The 24,014-nt window shown below is 36.6% G+C and overlaps 1 protein-coding gene across 2 annotated transcripts in view; it reads left to right on the top strand.

Annotated features, from left to right (window-relative positions):
• nub (nubbin) overlaps positions 1 to 24,014 on the top strand; it is a 42,424-nt gene that overhangs the window by 10,717 nt on the left and 7,693 nt on the right. Inside the window, exon 2 of one of the 2 annotated variants that reach the window (XM_089257078.1) lies at positions 14,114 to 14,446. In XM_089257078.1, the coding sequence (XP_089113204.1) occupies positions 14,114 to 14,446 (333 nt within the window). Of the gene's footprint in view, positions 1 to 14,113; positions 14,447 to 19,128; positions 20,185 to 24,014 lie in introns of those variants that run through there. The other variant, XM_030382922.2, reaches the window with a different exon arrangement.

Raw genomic sequence — 24,014 nt, 5'->3', positions numbered from 1 at the left:
GCGCCCCTCCAACTGATCTGCTCTTGCTCCAGCTGCTGCTGCTGTTGCTGCTGCTGCTGCTTCTCCTGCTGCTGCCTTGCTGCAACTCTTAAGTCATGGGAACTTTTTTTGCGCATCGTACGTTTCATTTAATTTGCATGGATCGTGCGGACGACGACGACGACGACGACGACTTTGCTTGAATTGCTTGTAGAAAACCCCATCCAAGCTCCCCTAGCCCCTTTACGCTTCGGCTGTAGCTGTTGCTGTTGTATGCGGCTACTTTGTGGGGCAACAGCGAGGACTCGAGTCATCATCATAATCAACTGGCATGGCGGCTGCTGTTGCTGTTGCTGCTACGGCTGCGGCTGCGGCAGTTGTTGTTTTTGTTATTGTTGTTGCCGTTGCTTTACGCTTTGAAAGCCTATCATTATGATTATGACGAATATTACTTTTGTATATAACTTTTACGCTGCCAAAGAAAAATCGGTGTAGCACCAAGCAGCAGCAGCAGCATCAGCACAACAGCAACATGTTGCTGTTGCCGTTGCTGCTGCTGCTGGTGCTGCAGATTCTTTTGCATGTTGCTGTGATTGGTTTTGAGTTGAAGTCGATCTACCTAACAGAAGCCTGGACCGCATTACTCGACCTCTTGGCCACAATGGAGGGCGTGCTGCTGCAGCAACAGCAACAGCAACAACAACTACAGCAGCAGCAGCAGCAACAGATGCATATCTGAAATTAGTTTTGGAAACCCTTGTCTGAGCTCTTCTGCCTGCACTAATTAGCCAAAAGACTTTACTCTCTCTCTCTATCTGTATCTGCATCTCTCGGTCTCCCTCTCTTTCGCTGCCTCATTTGCTCTGCTTTGCAGTTGTTGTAAAGCATTTTTATGCAATGCAATAAATACAACAACAACAACAACCCAAATAACTTCATAAAGCTGTAATTGTTATTTAACACTCCATTTGCCGCCGCTAGATGTCGCTGTTGCTGTTGCTGTTGCCGCCAATTGCTTTTGCTTTTGCTGCTGCAATTTCTGTCACGAGATCTCTCGGCACATTTGTTGTTGCTGCTGCTGTTGCCGTTGTCTGCGTGATGAATCATGTTGCTGCTGCTGCTGCTGTCGCTGCCGCTGCCGCTGCGACCAGTTGCCAGTTCCCAGTTTGCCGGCATTATTGGCTGGTGTTATAAAGAGTTATTAACTGATTTTTGCACCTGAATGGCAATTGCAGACAACTGCCAGACAATCAACCATTGCTGACGACGATTGTTGCTGCCGTCTGCCGACCGCCGACTGTTGCTGCTGTAACTACTCTTTTGTGCTGAGTTTTGTCTTAAATGGTCAGATGCTAATAACAATTTGAAGATAGTTAAAAACGATTTCTATATAATAGCTGAGCATTTAGCCATAATTCAAAAAAAAAAAACTTTGCACATATTATGTGAATCGCCAAATATTAAATATTTTAATGAGAAAAAATAAAAAAAAAATATATATATATAAAAAAAAGTAATAACAAAAAAGTAATAAAAATAATTTTTAAAAAGGCAATATAATATAATAAAATAAAAATTATTATTAAAAGGTAAAATAATAAAATATATTAAGATATAAAATCCATTTTTAAATATAAAAAATATTATAATTTTAAATAAATATTTTCACAAATATAATATATTTATGTTATAAATATTATAGATAACGCAAAATAAATATTTTAAAATTTAAATATATTTTTTCAATAATTAATTTCCATCAATAATTCCTTTTTCTTCTATTGGAATTCGGATTATCTTCTTCAGTTTCTAGGGGATGCACAGAATCCTTGAGACTATCTAATAAGAGGGCATCTCATAAATCTGTATGTATTCTTATAAGACAACTAGCGCTGCCTGCCTCCACTTTTTGCCTACAGATGGCGTGATAGCTGCCGCTAGTGAATCACTAGTAGAATCTCTTAATTAAATTGAAATGGATAATATGATTAAAACTTATATGAAAATTAAATATTAAGAAAAATACCTAATATTTTTAAATATCCAGTTTTTATGACGAAAGACAACTGGAAATAAAAATCAATTACTTTAGAATCGAAAATAATTATATGCTGATCTTAAATAGCCCTTTAAATAGTGCAAATTGAATTTAATAATTGAGAGCTTGCCCTATCGGACTCATTGACAACTGATGCAACTACAACAGACAGTTAACTCTACAGCTCCAAGTATATAAAAAAAAAGCTTCGGCCCTTTTGAATAACGGCACTTTAGTAGAAGGCGTTTTCTGCCGTTCCCGCTGCAATGCTCAAAAAGCACAACTAATTACAATTGACAGGCAATTGTGTCAGCCAGAAACAGCAACAGCAACAGCAACAGCAATAATAGCACTCATTCACTCTTGGCTCAGTCCGTGGCTCAATTAGTTAAGCCAAACGTGGCAAAGAACCCAAAAAGAAGGCGGCACAGAGTAGACTGCATGGCAAGTGGAATAGAAGGCGAACTGTTGCCACTATAATTAAACAATTGCTAATTACTTGCATAAGCTGCAACTGCCACATAAATTGCCACCTCCAACTGCGCTCGCCTTGGCAATGACAACAACAACAACAACGTTGAGAACTTCATTTCGATAGCGCAGCGGGATAGATTTGGTGTAATTTAGTTCGATTTAGCTGATTTATGGCTAGATTTGCATATGCAGTAAAACGAGCCTCGACTCGACTCCACTCGCTTGCATATCGATTACAGCGCATGCCACAGTAGTTGTTGTTGTTGCAGTCGCAGCAATTGGCAGCAAGTTCGTTGCCTCAGTCTTTCGTTTTGCAGACGTTCTGGCCTGTTTGAGCGCTTAAGTGGCTTAGAGGCAAACGCCGACAGCGCAGCTCGCAAAATGCGTTAATTGAACTTTCGAGACAAACTGCAAAAGCTGCGTGCCGCAGACAAACAGACAGACAGACAGACAGTGCAGTTGCAGTTGGCGTCGCTGCGCTGCTCGCTTGCAATTGCTGTTATGAAAGCAGCGAGTGCGGCGCAAAATATTTGCGTATCTTTTGTTGTTTTTTCGGTCCGTTGTGCAACTAATTAGTGCACACGGCTCTGTGCACCTGTTTCTTTTATGCCAATACACTAACCATTGAAAGGTGTTAAGACAATGAAAAAAAAAAGACCGATAAAATTCAAATGATGAGAATATATACAAGTTTAATTAAAATACAGTTATGTAGTTGATAAAAAAGTGATAGATCAATATATTAATATTTAAAATAATTTAAGCAAAATTATTTTATTTTTTTTACAGTTTTAATGTTGTTTGCCTACATATTATAAATATTTTTTTTTACTATTTAAAACTATTGAAAAAAAAAAAAATATATATATATATATATATATATATATATATATTTTTTTTAGACAATATTATTTTACAGTCCGCATATTTTCGTCTTATTTTTCTTTTTTAATCCGATTTTGCTTTTCATTTTTCTGATATTTTTAGGGGACTTACTTTAATTTTTTTTTCAAAATTAAATCGGATATTTTATATGATTTTAATATAAAATATTTTTCTGTCAATATTTCATTTAATACTCTATTACGTTCCATCAACGTATAACACCTTCATAGCGCATTTACTATTCGATGTCATTTACTTCCCTTTGGACCTGAGCTGTTGCGTTATTTTTGCTGGGGAATGTATTTTGCATGCGATGCCGATGCCAAATGCTGATAAATTTTTTTATGTACAATTTTTTCTAGCATTTTTTTTTAACCTTTTTTTTGTAGTAATTTTCATTTTTTTTTTTTGCATTTTGCTGGAATTTTTTTATTATTTCAACAATTAATTATATGTTAATCGCAGTGCATGCTAATTACCCCCGTCGCCCTGCTGCTACTGTTGTTGTTTTTATTGTTGTTGTTGTTGCTGCTGTTGTTTCTTTAACCCTGACTGCGAATATGCGTGCAACAGCAACAGTTGCTACTGCAACGCCAACAGTTGCTGTGTGCATTCAATTGAAAAATTACAACTTTTGCTTTGCCTTTGGCTGATTTGCGTACATATCGTGTTTGATTGTTGTTTTTGTTGTTGTTGTTGTTACTCCTTGTTTGTATTTAAACATCACCAGAGAGTGCTCAGCTTATTGCAATTGAAAGGCGTTTAATTACTAAGATCAGCTCGTTTATTATTGATTGGATATATGTTTAATCAAATCCATTAAAACATCAATTGCAAATAAGACAAGAAAATTATAGACAAATATTGAAAAAATGAAAAACAAAATTTAAAAAAATATAAAAATAAAAAATTTAAAATATATAATAAATAAATCAATAAAAATAAACATTAAATTTTTATTAGGTAACAAATAATTAAAAGAGAAAAGTAAAGAAATTATTATGTGAAATTTTACATGCCAAATGAATAGAGAAATATTTTAATTAATATGGAATATTTTATAACAATAAAATATAATTAAAAATTGAAGCCTATTTAATTTATATATCTGCTTACTTTCCATAAATGTATATTAAGCTATATTCTCAATCTCAATATAATATTTCCTTGAATTTTTTTAAATTAATACGGAATATTTTATTACAAGAAAAGATAATTAAAAATTGAAGCCTAATTAATTTCTATATCTGCTTACTTTCCATAAATGTATATTAAGCTATATTCTCAACCTCAATATAATATTTCCTTGAATATTTGCAAAGTAAAGCTGCCAATAACTGCTGCCTGTTTACAAATGAAGACATTTCCATAACAGTTGCAAATGCCCCAAGGTTTCTGTGCAGCTATAAAAAGCCTGCGCAATGTCAGCTGCAAAAGGCAAGGCACAATGTATATATATATATATATCCAACAAAAATGCATTGAAGAATTCATGAAAAAAAAAAGATGCAACTGCTTTGAATAAAAGTGCAATTTGCATGTGGCTGTTGCTGCTGCTGTTGTTGCAGCAACTGTTGTTGTTGCTGCTGCTGGCAATAGCGTGACGATAACGATGACGATTACGATAACGATAACAATTGAGTGCGCTTGACATTTCTATTCGAATACGAGCTGAAAAACTCAAAGCCAACTAAAGTGGGAAATAAAAGCGAGCTTAAACAATGCGTTGGCACTGAAAGCCACAAAGTCAGGGCTTATAGAGAGCAGCGCTTCCCTCCGCCACGCTTCCCTCTGCCTCTGCTCTCTCTCTCTCTCTCCTTCTCTGTCTTTGGCTGGTAGTTGAAGTTGTTGAGCGGCTTTTTGGCCTTTTGGGCTTTTGCGTTTTGACATTTTGTGTCTTGTTTGCCGCATTGATTTCTGCCACATTTTCAGCCTGATTGAAAGACAGACCAGAGAAGAGAGAAAGAGAGAGAGCAAGAGGGAGAGGAGGTGAGAGAGATGGAGACAGTTTATCATAACAAGCTTCGGACAATGGTTGTGACGGCTCTGCGTATTGTTTTGATCCTTGACTTTGATCTTTAGCTGCCACACGATGCGGCAAAGTTGAAAGCATTGTTCGGCAGCAGCAACAGCAACAGCAGCAGCAACAGAAACAGCAGCTGCTGCAGCACGCAGCAAACAGTAAAAAGCTAATTAGAGCTGCGTCTGCAAAGGCTGCTCCAATTGGAATCCAGTTGGCGTCTACTCTACGCTCTACACTCTACACTCTCCACCCTCCACCCTTCACTCTCCGCAAAGTCTAGTAAAAATTTATGAAGTGCAACGAATTTGCGCGCGCGCTTTGCATTTGTAAATATGCAAAAAGTCAGCGGGTGGGCGGCACCAAGGGGGAGTGGACGGTCGGAGGGAGGCGTAGCGGGGTGTGGCAAGCAATAAATTTATAAGCTGCGCTCCGCAAAAGTTGCGTGTTGCCACACAGCAGAGTGCGAAAAATGTAGCCAGTTTACAAGAAAAATTGAAACAAATAAGTGAGAGGAGGAGGGAGAGGGGATGAGGGCAAATAGAGAGAGTAGAGTATGCAATAATGTATAGAGAGACTAGGGATAGAGTATCATGGGGCATTGAGATGATTAGGAGAGACTACAGAGATGACATAGAGGAGGTAGAGATACAGGGTATTAAGAATGGGTATATAGTATATATGAAATAAAAGAAGAAACTATAGATGAAGATAAGGGTAAGGTATATTGAATTTGTAGAAAATGTATATGAAGATATAGGAGAGGCGTATATATATTATTAGAAGAGCGACTATAGAAAGCCTACAGAAAAGAATATAAAAAAAAACAATATAAATAAGCTTATGTACATATATGTAGATACATAGATTAGGCATAAATATAGAAAGAAAGAAGGGTGTGTAGAGAAAAGATTCTGTGTATAGAGTTGGTACCGAGAATCAACAACGTATTGAGAAAAGGAAAATATATACAAGGACTATAAAGAAGAATATATCCGAGATGTTCAAGGAGATCTGAATAGATTGTGCATAAGTAGGGAATACATGTACAGTATAAAAAGTGATCAATCCTAACTATGGAAAGGGGTATAACGACACAGGGCATAGGTTCAGTATAAAGTGAGGTATATTGACTGTATAAAGGATATACATGCCTCTTAATACCCTGTATATCATAAAGTGGGGTATGTATACGCTCTCCATACTCTGTATACATTCTACAGCGCATCTTTATACCTTATATAACATATTATGGAGGTATATATTCATTTCTATACCCTGTATACATAGTACAATATGAGCTATCATGATCTTTTTTTACCCTGTATAAATGAAGGTATAGAGATTCTGTTTATTGTAAAAAGATTAAAGCTAAAAGAACACCCTAGTAAATAATTCAAGCCTAAATAATTCAATACCTAAAAAAAAAACAAAGTCATGTTAACTTTACTATTTTGCATGCATTTTTACTAAGTTTCCCTTCATTTTCGTTTCTTATTCGCCATGCGAATGCAAAGTGTAAAACAAAAACAAATAATGAGCGGCGCATTTGCAAATTGAAATTCGAAACAAACGTAAATTGCAATAATTGTGCTAATTGTTATTGCAATTATATTGCGGATAATTACCATGACTAATGCCGAGAGGGGGCGCCGATTGAACAATGTTATGAATAATAGCAAAACAAAGCAGCAGCAAAACGAAGTAGAAGAAGCAGACGCAGACGCAACAGACGCAACTATGTTAATTCAGTGAAAGATTTATGGGAACACAAGAAGCAGAACTTTGTAAGGGCCTAAAAGGTGAGATTGTGATTAGAGAGGTGAGCAGATTAAATGAAATATTACCTTTACGGTAAAGTGGGTAATGCAAATGGACTTTGTGGGAAGAGAATGCAGAACTGTTATAAGGAAAAAGCGCAATTAGTTGATAAATTAGACAGATCTTTTGTAGCTTCGAATTAGATTTAATAAATAAAAAGACTATACATAAGCTATGCTTCGATTGAGAAGACCGTTATGTAGGGTAGATATAGAAGATCGTAACCTAATCAATTTTTAAGTGCTTTGGGGACGGAAAATAACGTTGCATTTACTACAAATTATGTTATGAGGCTTGCATTAAAGATGTAAAAATGATAATAATATATGTAATAAGTAAAATTTTCAAAAATCGTCAAATTTTTCAACAGCTCAAAATCTAAGAATTTTTTTGGTTCTAAAAATGTTTTATCTCTTAATTTATACATGTATTTAAATTGCTTAGATTTTTCGAATACTTACTTTCATTTATACATAATATTTATAATTCAATCAATAACAATTCAATATCGAAACAATCTAAATATTATATATTTATTAAACGGAAAATATATCACTTGTCTGGAATATTCTATATTTCATATAAATTTATATGATATTTTATCTACAGCAATTTTTACATCAATTTTCTAGAATATTCAAAGAGAATTTCTAGTTTAGTTTCATATATACATATATATCGATATATATTTATTATATATAGCATATATTATTTATTCTAATTGGCTCACGCTTTTCATATTAGTTTTTCAATTTTTGACAAACAATTAATCTGCATTGTGATGTTTCAGAATCTTCAAGGAAATATTTCAGCAACCTGTCAGCATGAAAATGCATTTTCCCTTTTGATAAGGCACTTTCCTTTTCAGCTATTCAGTCTACCTGCCCCGCCTCTAGATTTCCCTTCCACTTCAATGCATTTCCAAACACTTTCCCATGCAAATTATTCAAGGATTTTGCATAAGATTGGCCTAAAGACGGCTAAGAACTCTGGGAATGTTGAGCAGAACTAGGGTCGAGCGGATGAACAAAGCATCACCTGCCAAGCAGAGACAACATGAGAGGGAGACAGAAAGTGAGACAGAGTGAGAACGAGAGCAGGTAGTTTTCGGGCCAACTCGAACGACTTCTACTGTCGCCTGACATTAGTTGCACTCGACTGAGGCCCAAAGGAATCTTCGAACTCATTTCGCATTTTGCTATTGAGAAACGCTCATTATTATATATTATTATTATATGCAGCAAGGTGCTGGCTGCGACAAGGGACGTGGGAATGTAAACAGCACAGCAGCCAACTGTTCCAATTCTGCATTATTTTTTGGCAAATAGACGTTGCCTCCTCCCACAGCAGCCTTGGGCAGCCAAGTGTAGCTGCATTTAAACGAAATTTAATTGTGTTTTGGCCAAAGGCAAGCGGCAAAGCCGACGCAGGAAGCTACCCTTCCCACAGACCCAGATCCAACAAAATAAAAACTGCGTGGGTCCATTGCTCGTCTCCAGCAACCGAGCGGATATTGAGCCAATAATTTGATTGTCTGATGTTTTGTAATTGAAAAAAAAAAAAAAAAACCATATAGGGAAAAACAGAAATAGAGATAGGAAGGTAGAAGGAAGTGCATGGCATAAATCGACTTTTGTTTTCCTTTTTATAAAGGCAATTCGTAGAGCAGGACGAGACAGAGTTACCTTTGGCAAGATTCGAACATTAATTAATGGGATTTGATTGTGCATATGGATAAAGTTAAAATAAAACAATCTAGGAAAGTGCGAAAGAAAATGCTCAATATTGAAATACTCGGAACTGTGTTTAGGATTGATTTGAGTTTCACAATTTGTTTACTTAATTGTGAATATCTTTTGTTTCGCCCCTCAAATTACATATTTTGCACTTGTGCTAATATTAGATATCAAAGTATTTTAAATTATTCATTATTGTATTGCATTACATTTTATTATATATATTATACAATCTTCTTAAGCGTTCCCAGTCATTATTATTTGTATTCCCGCTCTTTCAAATTTACCCCCCACCTAATACAGTCTGAGAGCCAAGCAACATATAATTATGCACTTAGCACATATCTCAACTAAACATCTAAATTAAATTTATGTACTTACTAAGAGTAACAAAATCAACAACAACGACAACAAGAAGAAGCAATAACGTAATTTAATCTAATTAATAACTTTCATGTTTTAAGGCTCATTAATTTTGCTTGTTAACATTTTTAGTTAACAAATTTTGAAGTTTTCTTGCTGCCATAGATTTTTCACATTTTCCAGACAGGAAAATTACGAAGCAAAACGAAAAAGAAATTGCAAAGAAATAGCGAAATAAATATATATCAAAGCAGCTGAAAGACATTTGCATGGCTTTCACTTTTGGCGAAATGGAAATGTAGAAATGTCGGAATGGGGGAAAAGTGTTGTTCGGAATATGAAAAATTTGTCACAAATTACTTTCACTCGACTCGAATTACGAAGGAAACAAAAGCGGATGTCCGCTGAATGTTGACAGAATCCTTTCACTGCCATGCCCCTCATCTACATCTCCTGCTTGCTGCTCCTGCACTTTCCCCTCTGCTGCATCCAGCATCCATGTTTGCATGTCAAATTAAATTTCTATACAAATAGAAATAGGCGAAAGGCAGCTGCTCGAAACCCGCAGCCACAAGCCTTTACAGCGGCCGAAAAAGTGAAAGGATGCACAGGACATGGGAGGAGGAGAGAGTGAGATGGAAGCACAGTAGAGCGGGTGAGGTTGCGGGCGTAGTAGCTGAAAAATGCAGTGACTGTGTAACGCCTTTAATGATGATAAATGCGCAGACAAAGTTCCGCCACATTTAGCGACAAAAATCACTCTAAAATTAGAGAGGGAGAGCATGAAAAAAGGGAGAGTGAGAGAGAGATAGGTGCAGGGTAACCCTAACACGCGTATTGGGTTACACAACAAACAAAAATTTAGGGCGCATGCGTCGCACGCTCTCAAAACTGCGACTGCCAGACTCCGGGAACTCTTTGAAACATATGTCAAAAGGTGCGTTGAGCACGCGCTAAATTCCTTTTTCGATTTTCAAAAATGTATTTTTTATCGCCTGCATATCCCATCGCTGCGTGATGCGCACAATGCTATCTCTGCCCATACGATGTATTATATACGACGTATTATATACGTTTTAAATATTTCTATTGCTATTCCATGGCGTTAACCGCACCCCTTTTCACCTTGTCTAGCAGCCATTTTTTACGATCCTTTGATTGGGACTCTGATTCTGATATTTATTGCTTATCATATTTAAAGCGACAATGCAAAACAGGGTTGGAAATTTTTAGAGGCTCTCATTTTATAACGTCCTCCACTTCCACCCCTTTTGCTACCCTACCAAATTGACAGCTGCAAACGAAAAATTGCATGAGATTTCGAATTTTTTCCATTTTTGCGCGCAATTTTTGCTTTAAAAATCTGTAAAAAGCGGGTAAAAACTAATTGATTGAAAAATAAAATGTAAGGAAAATTTGGGAAAAAAATTCCTATGAAATCCGCTTAAGTGACATTTTAACCTCTTGCCGAGATTTTCTTTGTCACCCAAAAAATGAAAATAAAATCGTAACGTATTTTTGGGTAATGGTATAAATTATTGATGCCTGCATGAAAACGAGTAAGTTTTTGCGAAAAAATCTATTGTAAATTTCAAGAAAAAACAGGACATTAAAAAACTTGCGGGTTGTAAAGTTTCTATTGATTGACCAACAAACATCGTGGGTTATAGAAGCAAAGTGTGGATCGTTTTTATTAGTCAGTAACATTAGTATTTAAATGAGTTTGAGAAATATATACCAAATTATTAATTTAATGGTTGTCATAGTTCCTCAGTGGTTGTTTAAACCATAGTACTTTTTGAGTTTCATGAGATGTTTCCTTATTATTTTAAATTTTTTCATCATATTTAATAAAAATATTAATTAAAATAGTTGAACAGCGTACATACCAATTTTGGTTAAGCTACATTCAGTAACTCTCGAGTTCCATGAGGTATACCTATCATGAATCGCTTTTGATGGTAAATAACCTGCAAGTCGTTTCAATTCAAACGTTAATTATATAAATACGTTTAAAATGCAATTGAGATAATGATACACCATCTAAATTCAATTTATTCGCATATTTCTTTGAAGATAAACAAAGTCTGCAGCAGGGTTAACGCCTTCTTGTTTAGCTTAGATGCCAAAGTACCCTAAACTGCCCCGCCTTACTTTGCTTTGCACGCAGCAGCAGCAGTCCATAATTATCGCACATTTTGCACTCAATTGCCAGCATTTCGTATTTAAATACAAATATAACGAAAAATTAAAACTTAAATATATGTATTAAATAAAAATTTACGCAATTCTCTTTTTGCTGTTGTTTTTTTTTTTTTCTTTTCAATTGCCTTTTGCTTGGGCTAAATAACTGCAATTACAAAACGCACGAAGCGCGCACAAAGCAAATGCTCAGAATATAAAACAAAAACAGAAACAACAACAAAAAGCAACGGCAAACGTCACGAGCCGCTGCACCTGCGCATGCAAAACGTGTGTGAGCAGCAAGTGGAAGAGAGACGGAAAGAGAGCAAAAGAAGTGCCTGGCACGAAATTTATGCAAACGAGCAGCGAAGTGTAGAAAGGCGTGTAATGCGCGCGAGCTGAAAAGAGCAAAGGAGCAGAACACTTAGCAAAGACGACGCCGACGTCGATGCTGACGCCAACGCCAACGCAAGTTAAAAGCGCTAATTGCGTAGAGAACGGCAATCGGTTGAGGTGGAGGAGGAAGAGGGATGGCCTATTGCGTGCGCTTAGCACATTAAACAGAGCACGAGAGCAACTGCCGCTATTTAAATGAGCAAAGCTCTTGGAGCTTTTTACATTTCTACACAAGTATGCATGTGCGCTGGTGTGTGTGTGTTTGTGTATTCGTATGTTATGCTTGGCCTGACGATTGGGACATGCATTGGGCGGGCATTTGTATAGCTGCATGTGAATATATACATGTGTGTGTGTGTGTGTGTTTGTGTGTGTACGTTGAGCCAAGTTGATCTATGTGAGTGCAATAAATTGCGCTGTTTGCACAAAGGAGACAAGTGTCAATGGGGCAAACAAATCACCTAATCACAATGCCAAGCGATCATCATTTTTGATGCGCAATGCAACTGTTACAGTTACTTTATATCTACTGTTTCTTCTTCTTCTTTTTGTGTGTGATCGTTACGCAGCGGGCAGCGTTTGACGGGCTGGCAAATAACAATGGTGCAACGGCACTTGGTGTTTGCCTGTTGCCGGTTTTTGCATTGTCCTTGCGCAAGCTGCGCTTCCCACGCTGCAGCTACTGCAATTGCAGTGCGTGTGCGCGTGTGTGTGTGCACCTTTACACCTGGCCAAAGGACATAGATTTCTGTTTCTTTTTGATGCTGCAGGTTGGCCTTTTGATGTGGATTGAGCTCTTTTGATACTTAATTAAAACCCAAAACTGACATCAGATTTATGACTCTTACTCTCTCGCTCACTCGCTCGCTCTCTTCTTCTGGGTCTCTTTTACTGTTTACCTTTTTGGGTGGCACTTCCTCGTAATTCTTTAATATTCCCCCAGTTTTTTGTCAAACGGTAAAAAATTCAATAATTCCATTGCTTTTGTCTCTTTCTCTCACTTGGTACATTCTTATCTCTGCTTCGGTTTTACGGCAATTCGTTTGCAGTTTTTTTTTTTTTACTTTATTTTTTGTCTTGCAGCCTGTTGCATTATCCTTGGCGGCGCATCCTTTAGAAGCACTCGCTGTTCGGATTGCGCAACAGGCTCGAAGAGATTTTTCTTTTTGGTTCAGCGAAGCAAGAAAATTGGTCAGAGATTTTGCGACTATAAAAAACAAAACAAAAACTGAAAGGGAAAGGAACCTATGGATTATCTTTGTGGTAGAAATGAGACAGTAGATTGGAGATATTTTCTATCTAGAAGGCATAAATTTTCTATCTAGATTTTCAATCTAAAAGTATTTAAAGGTGAATTTTAAAGCTGACTTCTGATACTTTCAGTTTTTTAAATATTTTTGATATATAATGTTTTATATAAATATATATATTTGTATGCTATATCTAATTAACCTTGCAAATTTATTTCTTAGTTATATTTGTATTTATATATCTATATTATTTACAATTATTTCATTAATTTGGTTTCCCAAATTGATTAACACTTTAATTTATATATTCTCCGACATATTACTTCAATTTACAAATAATTCATTCTTCTCTTTATTCGATTTCTATAAGAAATATCCTACTCAGAAAACCCCCTCAAGATTCATTCATTACCTAATATCAAGCTGTCAGCTTTCGCACTTCAAGTCTGCACGAAATCGAAAATTATTTCCATATGAGCTGCTGCTTAAGGACCCTTGGACAGTGTCAGCAGCATGTCCTATCGGGGCCCTAAAAATCGTTTACACATTTTCACACTTTCTTAGCTTCCCTCAGCTTTAGTCCTTGCGTCCTTTGCTTCCGCCAGGAGTTTGCGCATTTCCATTTCCCTCGAGGCAAATATTAAAATGAAATCCACAGCTCGTTTCGTTTCCACACATTTTCATTTTTATTATGTAAATCAACCCCCTTTTTTATGGGCGTACGTTTTTTACGTGCGAGTGGCTTATTCAAATGTCGTAAAAAAGGGTTGCTGAGATTTTCGTAGTGTTTTTATATGGGGGGTTTATTCATAATGTTGGCTTATGTAAATTCCAACCCTTTCGCTGCTGATAAGCAATGCGTTTTGATTGGCTCTTATGTAAGCCATGCAAATCACCATAAAAAACAGCTAAACTAACAAAATGGTTTCCATCTCTCTCCCTCTCTCTCTCTCACTCTCTCTTACAGTGGGCTTTAAATTTGAGAAGGATGAAACGCTTGTGGACACAATTATGCGTGATGTTAGCAGGACTATGGAACACAACGAAACGAGCAATGGCCAGGATAATGGTCAACTAAAGCTGCACGATAGCGACGATGTGCGTGAAGAAGAGGAAGAGGAGGAGGAGGAGGATCAGCGGGCAACAACGCTTGGCAACAACAGTGACACTTTGTTGTCTTCCTTTCGGCTGAAGAGCGAAGCACAGGACGAACAGGAACAGGAGCCTCGTGAGCTCTGCGAGCAAAGCTCAAAGGATGCTCAGCAATTGGAGCAGTGCGTCAAGCAGGAGCAACATAACGGTGAGTAGATGGACGAAGTTCAAGATTAAAGATGATATGGGAACTTGGGAAACAGAGATATAGGAGAGAGAAATGTGATAATGGCAGAAAAAATACTGCTTTTAAATTATCTATGCTTATTTCCAAGTGAGACCTTAAGAAGATTTTTGGAATATAATGATATAGTATGTGGGATGTAAAGCTGAGCTCCTATCTAAACTATTCCCTTGTTCAGTCGCACCACCAAATTTTAGAACTGTAGCTGTATATGTTTGTCAATCATAAACCCATTTAGCATTAGCATCAACTCGCTCTAAGCCTCTCTCAACCCCCTCGCTGAAAACTCGTAAATGCTGTCAAAAATAATTTTTGCGATAAAAATCACATTTTTGTCAGCATTTGGCAAATATCTGCGATTTAGGGTAGGAAATTGGACTCCCCTATACATACGTATATATACATATACGTGTATATAAACAATATATGTATATATGAGACATCTGTGCCTTATTCTATCAGCTTTAAAGCATCTCAAATCTAAGAAGAAGTTTATGTTTTATGTACACATACAAGAGATATATAAAGAATTCGAATAAAATTTCAATTAGTCAACAGTCCATTTCTCTCACATTCAGGCCTCTACTCTAAGATCTGATTTTTGGCGCGAGTCCTGGCAACAATTTTGCATGCATCTTGGCTTCCACTTTTTACATACCCAATCTATATAGCTCGAATAACAACGCATTTGATTCGTGCTTTGTCTCTGTAACATGATGATGCATCGAGCACGATGACATTCAACGACGTCTAGCATTTTATTGATGTCCTTACAAATACCAAAATAGATGGAAAAAAACGGCCTCTATTCCATGCCTTATTTTGGGTCGAAAAAATAGAAGAAAACGTTGCAAATCAATTGCGTTGTCTGCGCGCTAAGGAAATATCCTTAAAAAAGTAGAGAAAAAAATAAAAAGAAAGCAGCTCGTTACGGTAGTTGACGTGCATTTGACACCCCTCGAGCAGGGGACACTTCGAGACCCACTCAGGTAGTCCTTGACGCATATGCATATCATTTTGCTGCGGTGCCAACTTTTCCGCTTCTCCCTATCAACCCCCAATTGCAGTAGGTTTTTTAATGCAATTTTTTGCATGAAAATTTGTGTTTTTCTTTTCCTCTCTTTTTTGTTGGTGGACCGAGGGTTGATTTTTCTTTTCCTTTTTTGGGAAAGTTTTTACATTTTTTTGTTTTTAATTGCAAAAGGTTTTTTGATTTATTTTCGCTGATCTTGAGAGTTGCATTTAAGATTTTTCTTTCCTTTTTCGTTGGGTGGGTTTTCCCACGAGTTTTAGGCCTAAGCAAATCTTGTCTGTGGGCTAGCTAATGAAGGCCAAGTAATTAATGTGAAAAATTGATCATTGTATTGCTTAGAAGTGTCTGAAAAGAATTTCGTAGTTTATTTAGGTAAAAAAAAATGTATGGAAATAAAATGTGGCTAAATATTAAATCCTATATGATAAAGAGTAAATCAAATGAAAGAGAAAATTAAATTCGGTCATTAAAAATGAAATTTAAAAAAAAATAGTATTTTTTAGTAAATTTGTTGCTTCTGTTGAAAACTTTCATTCATTAATTTAGATTTTTATCAGCAACAGTTTTCTTTTCACCGATAAGAAATCGCTTTACTGTTTCCCTTCTGCCACATTTATGGGGCACTAAAAATCAGAAAACTGAAAATCAAAAGCCGCAAGAACAAGCCCACCAGATAGGCTCTGTGGAAAAGCCATTCGAAAAGACGGATCCGGCGAGAGAGGTGGAGAGGTGTAGAGAAAAGGAAAAAGGAAATACCTGCATGTACGCAGAGCCAACTACCTTTATGACTTCATTAGACAATTCACTTTTCTTCACTTTTATTCACTTTTTTGACCAACAAGAACAAATTCTCAACTACACGAATTTCCCTTTTCTTGACCTTTTCATTTTATATATTTTTTAGTATTTTAGTTTTTTTTTTAAATATATTTTTCGGTTGCCTTCAATAAAATTCAAGTACAAGTAATCTAGCGCAGGGTGCTTGACTAGAAGATACCCTTAATGCAGTTGCAACGGATATCTGCTGAGAGATTATATATAAATCTGATAATTATAGCTCTTTAAAGTGTAGATGTATACTCTGAAATAAAATTCGACATAATTTGATTAAAGCTCGTTAAGTAATCGATTATCCAAATGTGCCCCTAGAAAAACCTACGCTTAATATATGGTCTCTCTCACCTATTAGATCCACGATCTCCCCTCTTCACTTTCCCTTCCGCCTGTTACATACTCACTCCCATAACCAACATACTCCGCTTACTCACTCTCACTGGGCTCAGGCTATAAAAAACGCTTCAACTTTTATGATCTTTGCCTTTTGCATTGACTTAACTAATTCTCAGCAATGAGCGAGGTTTACGTTAGCCAAATAGTTAGCATATTTTGTTCTTTCGATTTATATGCGCAGTACACTTGGAAAATAAAAACAGTCAAAAGTCAAAGGTACGAAAGCCGTTTACCTATTTAACGTGTCCTTGCGAACGTGAGAGCGGCCGCTAGAGATTCAGAACCAGTAGCCCAATGCTCAAACAGTCAAGTCAGTCAAACGGTTAAGGTTCGAGTCTAATTAACATGTAGCAGCATCCTGCGTGCAGCATCCTTTGTGCAGGGTATCGGGGCATATGAGATGTATCTAGTTTTCGTTTTTTATGATTTACGTGGAAATCGCCGCAATTTACAACGCATCGTAAAAGACGCAAGCAGCGCAAAAACTACACGTGGAAAAAAAATGAAATGAAAAAAATGGTTTACAGATACGCTGTAAAAAATTAAACATTTTTTTTTTTCAATTTTTAAAAATGAAGTTTTATATTTTTATAATATATTTTTTTAACTTATGTTAAGACAAAATATAGAAAATATTTTTAGATTCTAGTTAGTTTACTTATCTAGTCTACTACTATATATAATTATTATATTTACTTATACCCCACATAAACTTAGTCTCACTTCACTCATACCCACTTAGTCCAACTCTGCACTTACAGGGTATCTAAACAGTTCAAGTACCCGTAGCCTACTTGAGCTCGCTTTAGGTGGTTATCAGAGTGTCGGAAGCGTTGCGCATTTCGGGCGTTAAATGCTTCTTGGCAGGACAAATGAATTTCGTACGATTTTCATTTACCTGACTTCTGACTTTTTATGACTTTGTAACAATTTTTTATGATATCTGTTTTTTTTTTTTTTTTTTTCGTTTTGGCCATAAAAAATTGTGCATCTTTTACCTGCTGCAAGTTGTTTTTTATATATGTATATACATATGTAGTACATGTATCTCACAGATATTTTTCACCTTGAAATTTGACTTTTCGTTATAATTTGTTTGTCTGTCTCTATTATTTTTCTTTGCGGAAGTTTCCCGGAAAATCGTGTGATAAATAAAATTGTGCGTTTTCACAGGGAAAACCTGACTTAAAAAAAAAATATTTCCAGAGTAAAAAATACTTTATGCGACAGTAAATAAAAATGCTACATAAATAAGATTAAATTTTTATAGTATTATTATTTTTAAATAAATGCTTAACTAAATATTCGAGCAATTAGTAAAATTCAATTTAAACATCTACGTCAATGAAACTCACATGAATATAATAATAAATAAGAAATAAAATAAATATAAATTGAATAAAATACAAAAAAAAAAAAGAAAAGAAGTACGAAAGAAAGAAGAGAAATAACTGCTTGCAAAGTGGGTGGCAGAGCAGCAGAGGGAAATAGCTAGGAGCTGGCTGGCAGGGAGGCAGGACGATGTCTGCATTGCGAGCATGTGTGCATAAATGAATGGCAAATAAATGTGAGAGCAGGAGGAACAAAGAGCCAAAAGCAGACGACAATGGGCGCTACGCGCAGCTGCAGTCGGCGTCAACGCAGCGACGCAGCTTTAAAATATTTTTACATAGAACATATACACGTACATACACACACATACGTTCACTCAGATTTTGAGGCGTGTGCGCCAATCATAAAATAATATGCATACACACACAGACTCATACACACGCATGCATACGCACACACCGTCGCAGTCGACGCCAACGCCATTTGAAAGCTAAATTTAAATTTTAAGCCACACCCCAAACAAGCGCACGCATACTGCACACTAACGCACACACAGACACAATGGAGCCCAGCGAACGACAGCCGAGCCGAACAAAACGAACGCCGCCCGCCACCCGACAACCCACACACACACACTCACACGAGACATTGTAGTAAAATTTTAAAACGTATAAAATGTTGGAGCAGTCAGACGACACACACAATCACACTCACATTCGCTCACACTCGCTCACACAGTTACACTCCCTCTCTCGTGCACGCTCAAATGCAAACACAGTCTCACTCACTCGCCGACCAATACACTCAAGCGCGCGAGCGCACGCTCATTTCTCCAAGCAGCGAATGGGAATGTATGTGGAACGCGTTTCTAACAGGCATTCAAACCTAGAACGGTAAATAATGAGTGAGCAAAGGCAAACGCTCTCTATGTAAGCAGCACGAAACAGGCGAGCGAGCGAGAGAGAGAGAGAGAGAGAGAGAGCGTGCTTTTCGTTCGTTAAGCTCACACAGACAAGCACACACATAGGCACACACACGAACGCTCGTTGGCGGCTTTTTTTTTGCTGTGGAGCCAAATGCAGTTGGCGCGCCGACGTGAAAACCAGTTAAGCGCGTTGACTCCGCTAAAGCACATCGTGCAGCTCGTCGTTCGTGTGTAATTTTTAACATAGCAAAAAAGCACCAAAAAAAAAAGAAAGACAAGACGTAGAAGGAGCTGTTTTTTAAGTAACGGCAAAAACCACCCCTAACTTAAACAGATTTTTATTTGGGCGCAAAAACACAAAATTTCAACTCAAATCTTGCACTCAAACAAAGTCAATGCCGGCTGTGGAAGGCATTCAGAACAGACAGAGTAAAGAGGCGAGAGACAGACACGCAGAGAGCGAGTGAAAGAGAAAGAATTATAGACAGCAGCAGTTATACCGGCTAATACTATCAACAGCAGCAGCAGTAGCAACAACAACAGCAGCTGAACATCATCGTCATCATCAACATCATTAGCTCAATCATCATCATCCTCATCGTCGTAGTCGTCGTCGCCGTCGTCGTCTACAGGCCTAGCTAGATTATCCATCAGATACAAACGTGGAGAGTCGTCCTTTTGCATCGCAACGGTTGCTCGACTGTCAGTTTCAAGCGAAACACGAACGCGTTTGCACGCAGGCCGGCGCAACACACCGAGCCAGTTCACAAAATAATCACAAGAGAAAAAGCGAAAATAACTATAATACCAAATAACAAAAAAAAAAAAAACTATATTTAGAGTAAACAAACTTTGAAGCCAGTGTTATGCAGTGTCGTCAGTGTTGCAAAACAACCAAAAACTATTCAGTGACAAATTAGTTGCGAGAACTTTGACATATCTTAAAACAAAAAAATCAAATAAAAACTAAGGAAAAGAAGATTATTATTATTATATATAAAACATTATATATACCATATACCCATACACCGATCCATTGAAAATTGAAAATGGTTATGTCGGAGCTACACTGGCGCACAGCTAGTCCCGAGGATAATAACAATTCCTTAAAGCATGATCTATTAAAGGCGAACAACAATAACGCCCGAGACGTTGCTGCCGTTCATATGATGCAAAATCGATGTAAGTTGATGATTAGATAACATAAGAGATATGATGAAAGCTGTATGTAACATATAAGTTTGTAGATCAAGACATAGCTGCATAGGATCTAAAAAATATTATATCAATTATTTTAGAAAGTTTAATATTTAATTAATTCTCCGTTAATGTTTTGTGGGCTCAGTTATGAATGAAACTCTTTACAACTCTATTATCAAAATTATGCTTACAATCTTTTCTATCATATTTTTCGTAACGAGAGAATATCTTCAGAGTCAAGTTTGAGATTTAGTTACTGTATTTTAATAAAAAAATTTTATAATAACAATAATCAAACTCTAAACTCTATACTATATTGCAAAATATCAATAGACTAAAGAAACAGAGTTTAGAGCATAAATAAATATATATTTATTTGCTACAGCTAAATATGTCATACCCAAAATTTATATAAATGATATCAGCGCTTAATATATGTACATATGTATATATTTTTTTTATATTTTCATTCAAGTTTATATCAATCATTATTGATACATAATTAACATTGGAGTCGTAGAAATATATATTACTATAATATTTGCCTAGAATTCAGCAGAAACCAATTTCAAACTTTTTAGTTTTGCCGCACATTTATCTGCATTTCTTTCGATGTCGAATTAGTAATCACTCGATTATATTTGCTCATAATGCCCGACTGTGAGTCATCTCTGCTTCCCCAGCAAGTGGTCAAAAACAGAACTTCCCATACTTATTTGTTAGAAGTGGAGCGTAGTTTAGCAATTGCATTTGGTTTGAGTACAGGTGTATCTGTCATAAATATTAAATTCCCCAACACCTGCCGCACCACTCCACCCACTCCACTTTCCACCCAGCCAGCGCCTCTGTTTCGACCCACTTTGTGGAGCACTTGTTGTCGTGCCTAGCACTGAGCCACAACTCAACTATAGTTAACTCTACTAATTGCAAAGCCATCACAAATGCTACCAATAAAACAAAAGCAACAACAATTTTTTTTATTAAAGACGCATTTCTTACACAATGTAGAGCAACAACAACAACATAACAACAATATGAATGACCATGTAAAAACTGAAACCTCTTATAAACAAAATGATTTTCATATTGCTTATCGCTAAATAAGACCAGAACGTAAATACGTTGTAATATTATTGACAGCACTAGTTAATTAAGTGCTCCAGACAGAGTATAAAACATGGAAAAGTTTTTAAAAATTATACTAGATATCCCAGATACCCCCTGCTGTGATAGTAAAAATTTTAATTCTTCATCAGAATGAACGAGAGATTCTGATGAGGAATTAAAATTTTTTATTTACCTAATACCTCTTAAAATTGTATATTTCTAGCTCTCCTTATCAAATCACTTTTAATATAGAATAAGAGAAAATCAATTCCTGAAATTGGTGTTCAAAATTTCAGCCAGATCTTAAGTAATTCAGATTAATCTCATTTCAACTGAGACTTAGAGCAGCAAATTAAAAATCATATAACAAAATACTTCACAATCAATTATCTAATTTTTCAAGCTTCTCGATAATACAAATATAATTAAAGATAATCAATATACAAATGTAATGAGTCATAGTCTAAATAAATTATTTAGAAAATGGCGCACTGCGGTCATATTTTGTTCTATAAACAGAGCACTCAAAAAATCCCATATATAATGTATAATATAAATCTATTATATATACGTATATATTATAAATATATATATCTGTATGTTTTTTTTTTTTCACCCAAAGCCCACACGTGTTTCTACCCGAAAACCATAATTTATTCTTAGCACAAAGTTAGCGTCTTATCTGGTGAACCGATTAAATATGTCCAAGTCCCATGATTTCCATACAGTTAGTTAGAGCCCAATTTGTTTATCTCGCTATTGTGATATTTTCAACTTACGCTTATCTCCCGGCACACCTGCACTGGAAAACTACACGTAATGCCCTGCTTCACAAAAAAAGAACAAAAAAGTCAAGTCAAGAGTTCTTGGTAAACAAATTTCGTCATAGGCAAACCACTTACAATAAATTAATCGATTCGACAATAAGTTTTAAATTAATATGCTACGATTTATTTCGTTCGATTGACGACAATGTGCACGATTTTCTCTTCCTCTACCTATCCTCTCTCGATGTGAGGGATTATTTTTAACCATGGTCGGTATATGAGCTCATAACCCACGATAAGAGCTTGTCGAAGAGGAAGAATTAGTACAAGGCTAACAATTCTTATCAGCGCACAGAAGTGAACTGGTCAAGAAAGAGGGCGTGTATTAACCACTTATGACCAGTTCGGAGAACAAAATGGCCATAAAATTAAAATTAAAAAAGAAAGATAAAGCTCATTAATGCAGATGATAAAGTTTAATATAAAATAGGAGTGGAAAAATATATTTAGGAAATTCAAAATTCAAAAATTTGAAATGAATAAAAAGTTCGAATGATATACATAGAAAAAGGTATTAAAATAAATTCTCATTAAATATATTTACATAGATCTATTGAAATGAAGAGTTATTATAGATAGTCAGATATAAAGCTGAATATCAAAATATTGAAAATTGTATATTTAGTGTATCTTCTTAGATCTTCCATCTCGCATGTCATATAATAATCTCAAAAACTCCATCATAACTAATTCTAATGGGTAGTCAGAAAAAAAACCCCAAACTGCACTATCGATTAATTTGTTTATCGTTGCGGAAATCGACTTCCGTTGCAGATAACTTCAACTCTGTCTACCTCTCTCTCTCTCTCTCCCTCTCTTTCTCCGACGCATTCTCCTTGTTGCTTTGTTTTGGCTGCGTACACACAAGAGCAAAAGGCACAACAAAACCATTTTTGCCACACACACACACATAAACACGCAGAGCTTCAGCGGGGTCAAGAGTTCAAGACACGCAGCTTCCGACGACTACGACGACGACGATGTCGACAACTCAATCGATAGTCAGTCTGTGCACGTGATGTGTGTGCCGCACATATATACATATATACCTATATATATATTTATATATATATATTTACACACCCACACACACACACACACAAGCACACCGTCTCTCTCACAGCTGTCGAGGTCATTGACTAATTGTGCAAAAGTATCTGCTTTAGCGATTCGCCAGGCTGGCCAGCCTCACAGCTCCCATTACACCCGCTATCCTTCTCTCTCTCTCCACTCCCTCTCTCTTGTTCTTCTCCTTTCGCCCACTCTCTGCTCACCCGCTGTGTGCGTCTGCGGTTTTTGCATTTGTTTCGAATTTTTGGCTTCGAAATTTTTAATTTTCATTTGCCGAAAAATTTCATTGTTGCGCTTTTGCCGTTTGACCCGCTGCTTGGCATGCGCCGTGCTAATGCTTCTTCTCCTTCTACCTCCTGCCCTCCTCCCTCAGTGGCAACAGCGGGGGTGGCTTTTCAAATCGGTTGCATAATTTATTGTGGCACTTTTAACGCGCAGTTTTTGAAAATTAGTTTTGGCTCGCAAACGTTTTAAGTGCCAGCGCCTTGATTGGACCGGCCCGGGCAGTGAGCGAATGGTTGATGGAAAGGGAAACGAGGAACGGGGAACTGAAGGGCAACTGAACAGGGGGCAGGGGTAGGTCCACGTTTTCACGGCCCATATGCCACATACATAACACATATCGGCGCAGATCACAGATCTCGCCTCCTTCTCATTTTTGTTGCTCTCGAGTGGACGAGTTCTTGAATTGCTGCTGAAGTGTGGCATAAGCAGCAACAGCAACAACAACAACAACAGTTGTCGCTTAATTACCTAACGAAAGAGGCGAGAGAAAAGTGTGCCAGAAGTGCGTGTGTGCGTGTGTGT

The sequence above is a fragment of the Drosophila navojoa genome, chromosome 3 (genome assembly GCF_054131105.1).
Source record: "Drosophila navojoa isolate 15081-1374.11 chromosome 3, UAZ_NAV_1.0, whole genome shotgun sequence".
NCBI classification, from domain to species: domain Eukaryota; kingdom Metazoa; phylum Arthropoda; class Insecta; order Diptera; family Drosophilidae; genus Drosophila; species Drosophila navojoa.
This window is presented reverse-complemented; position numbering and strand designations above follow the sequence as displayed.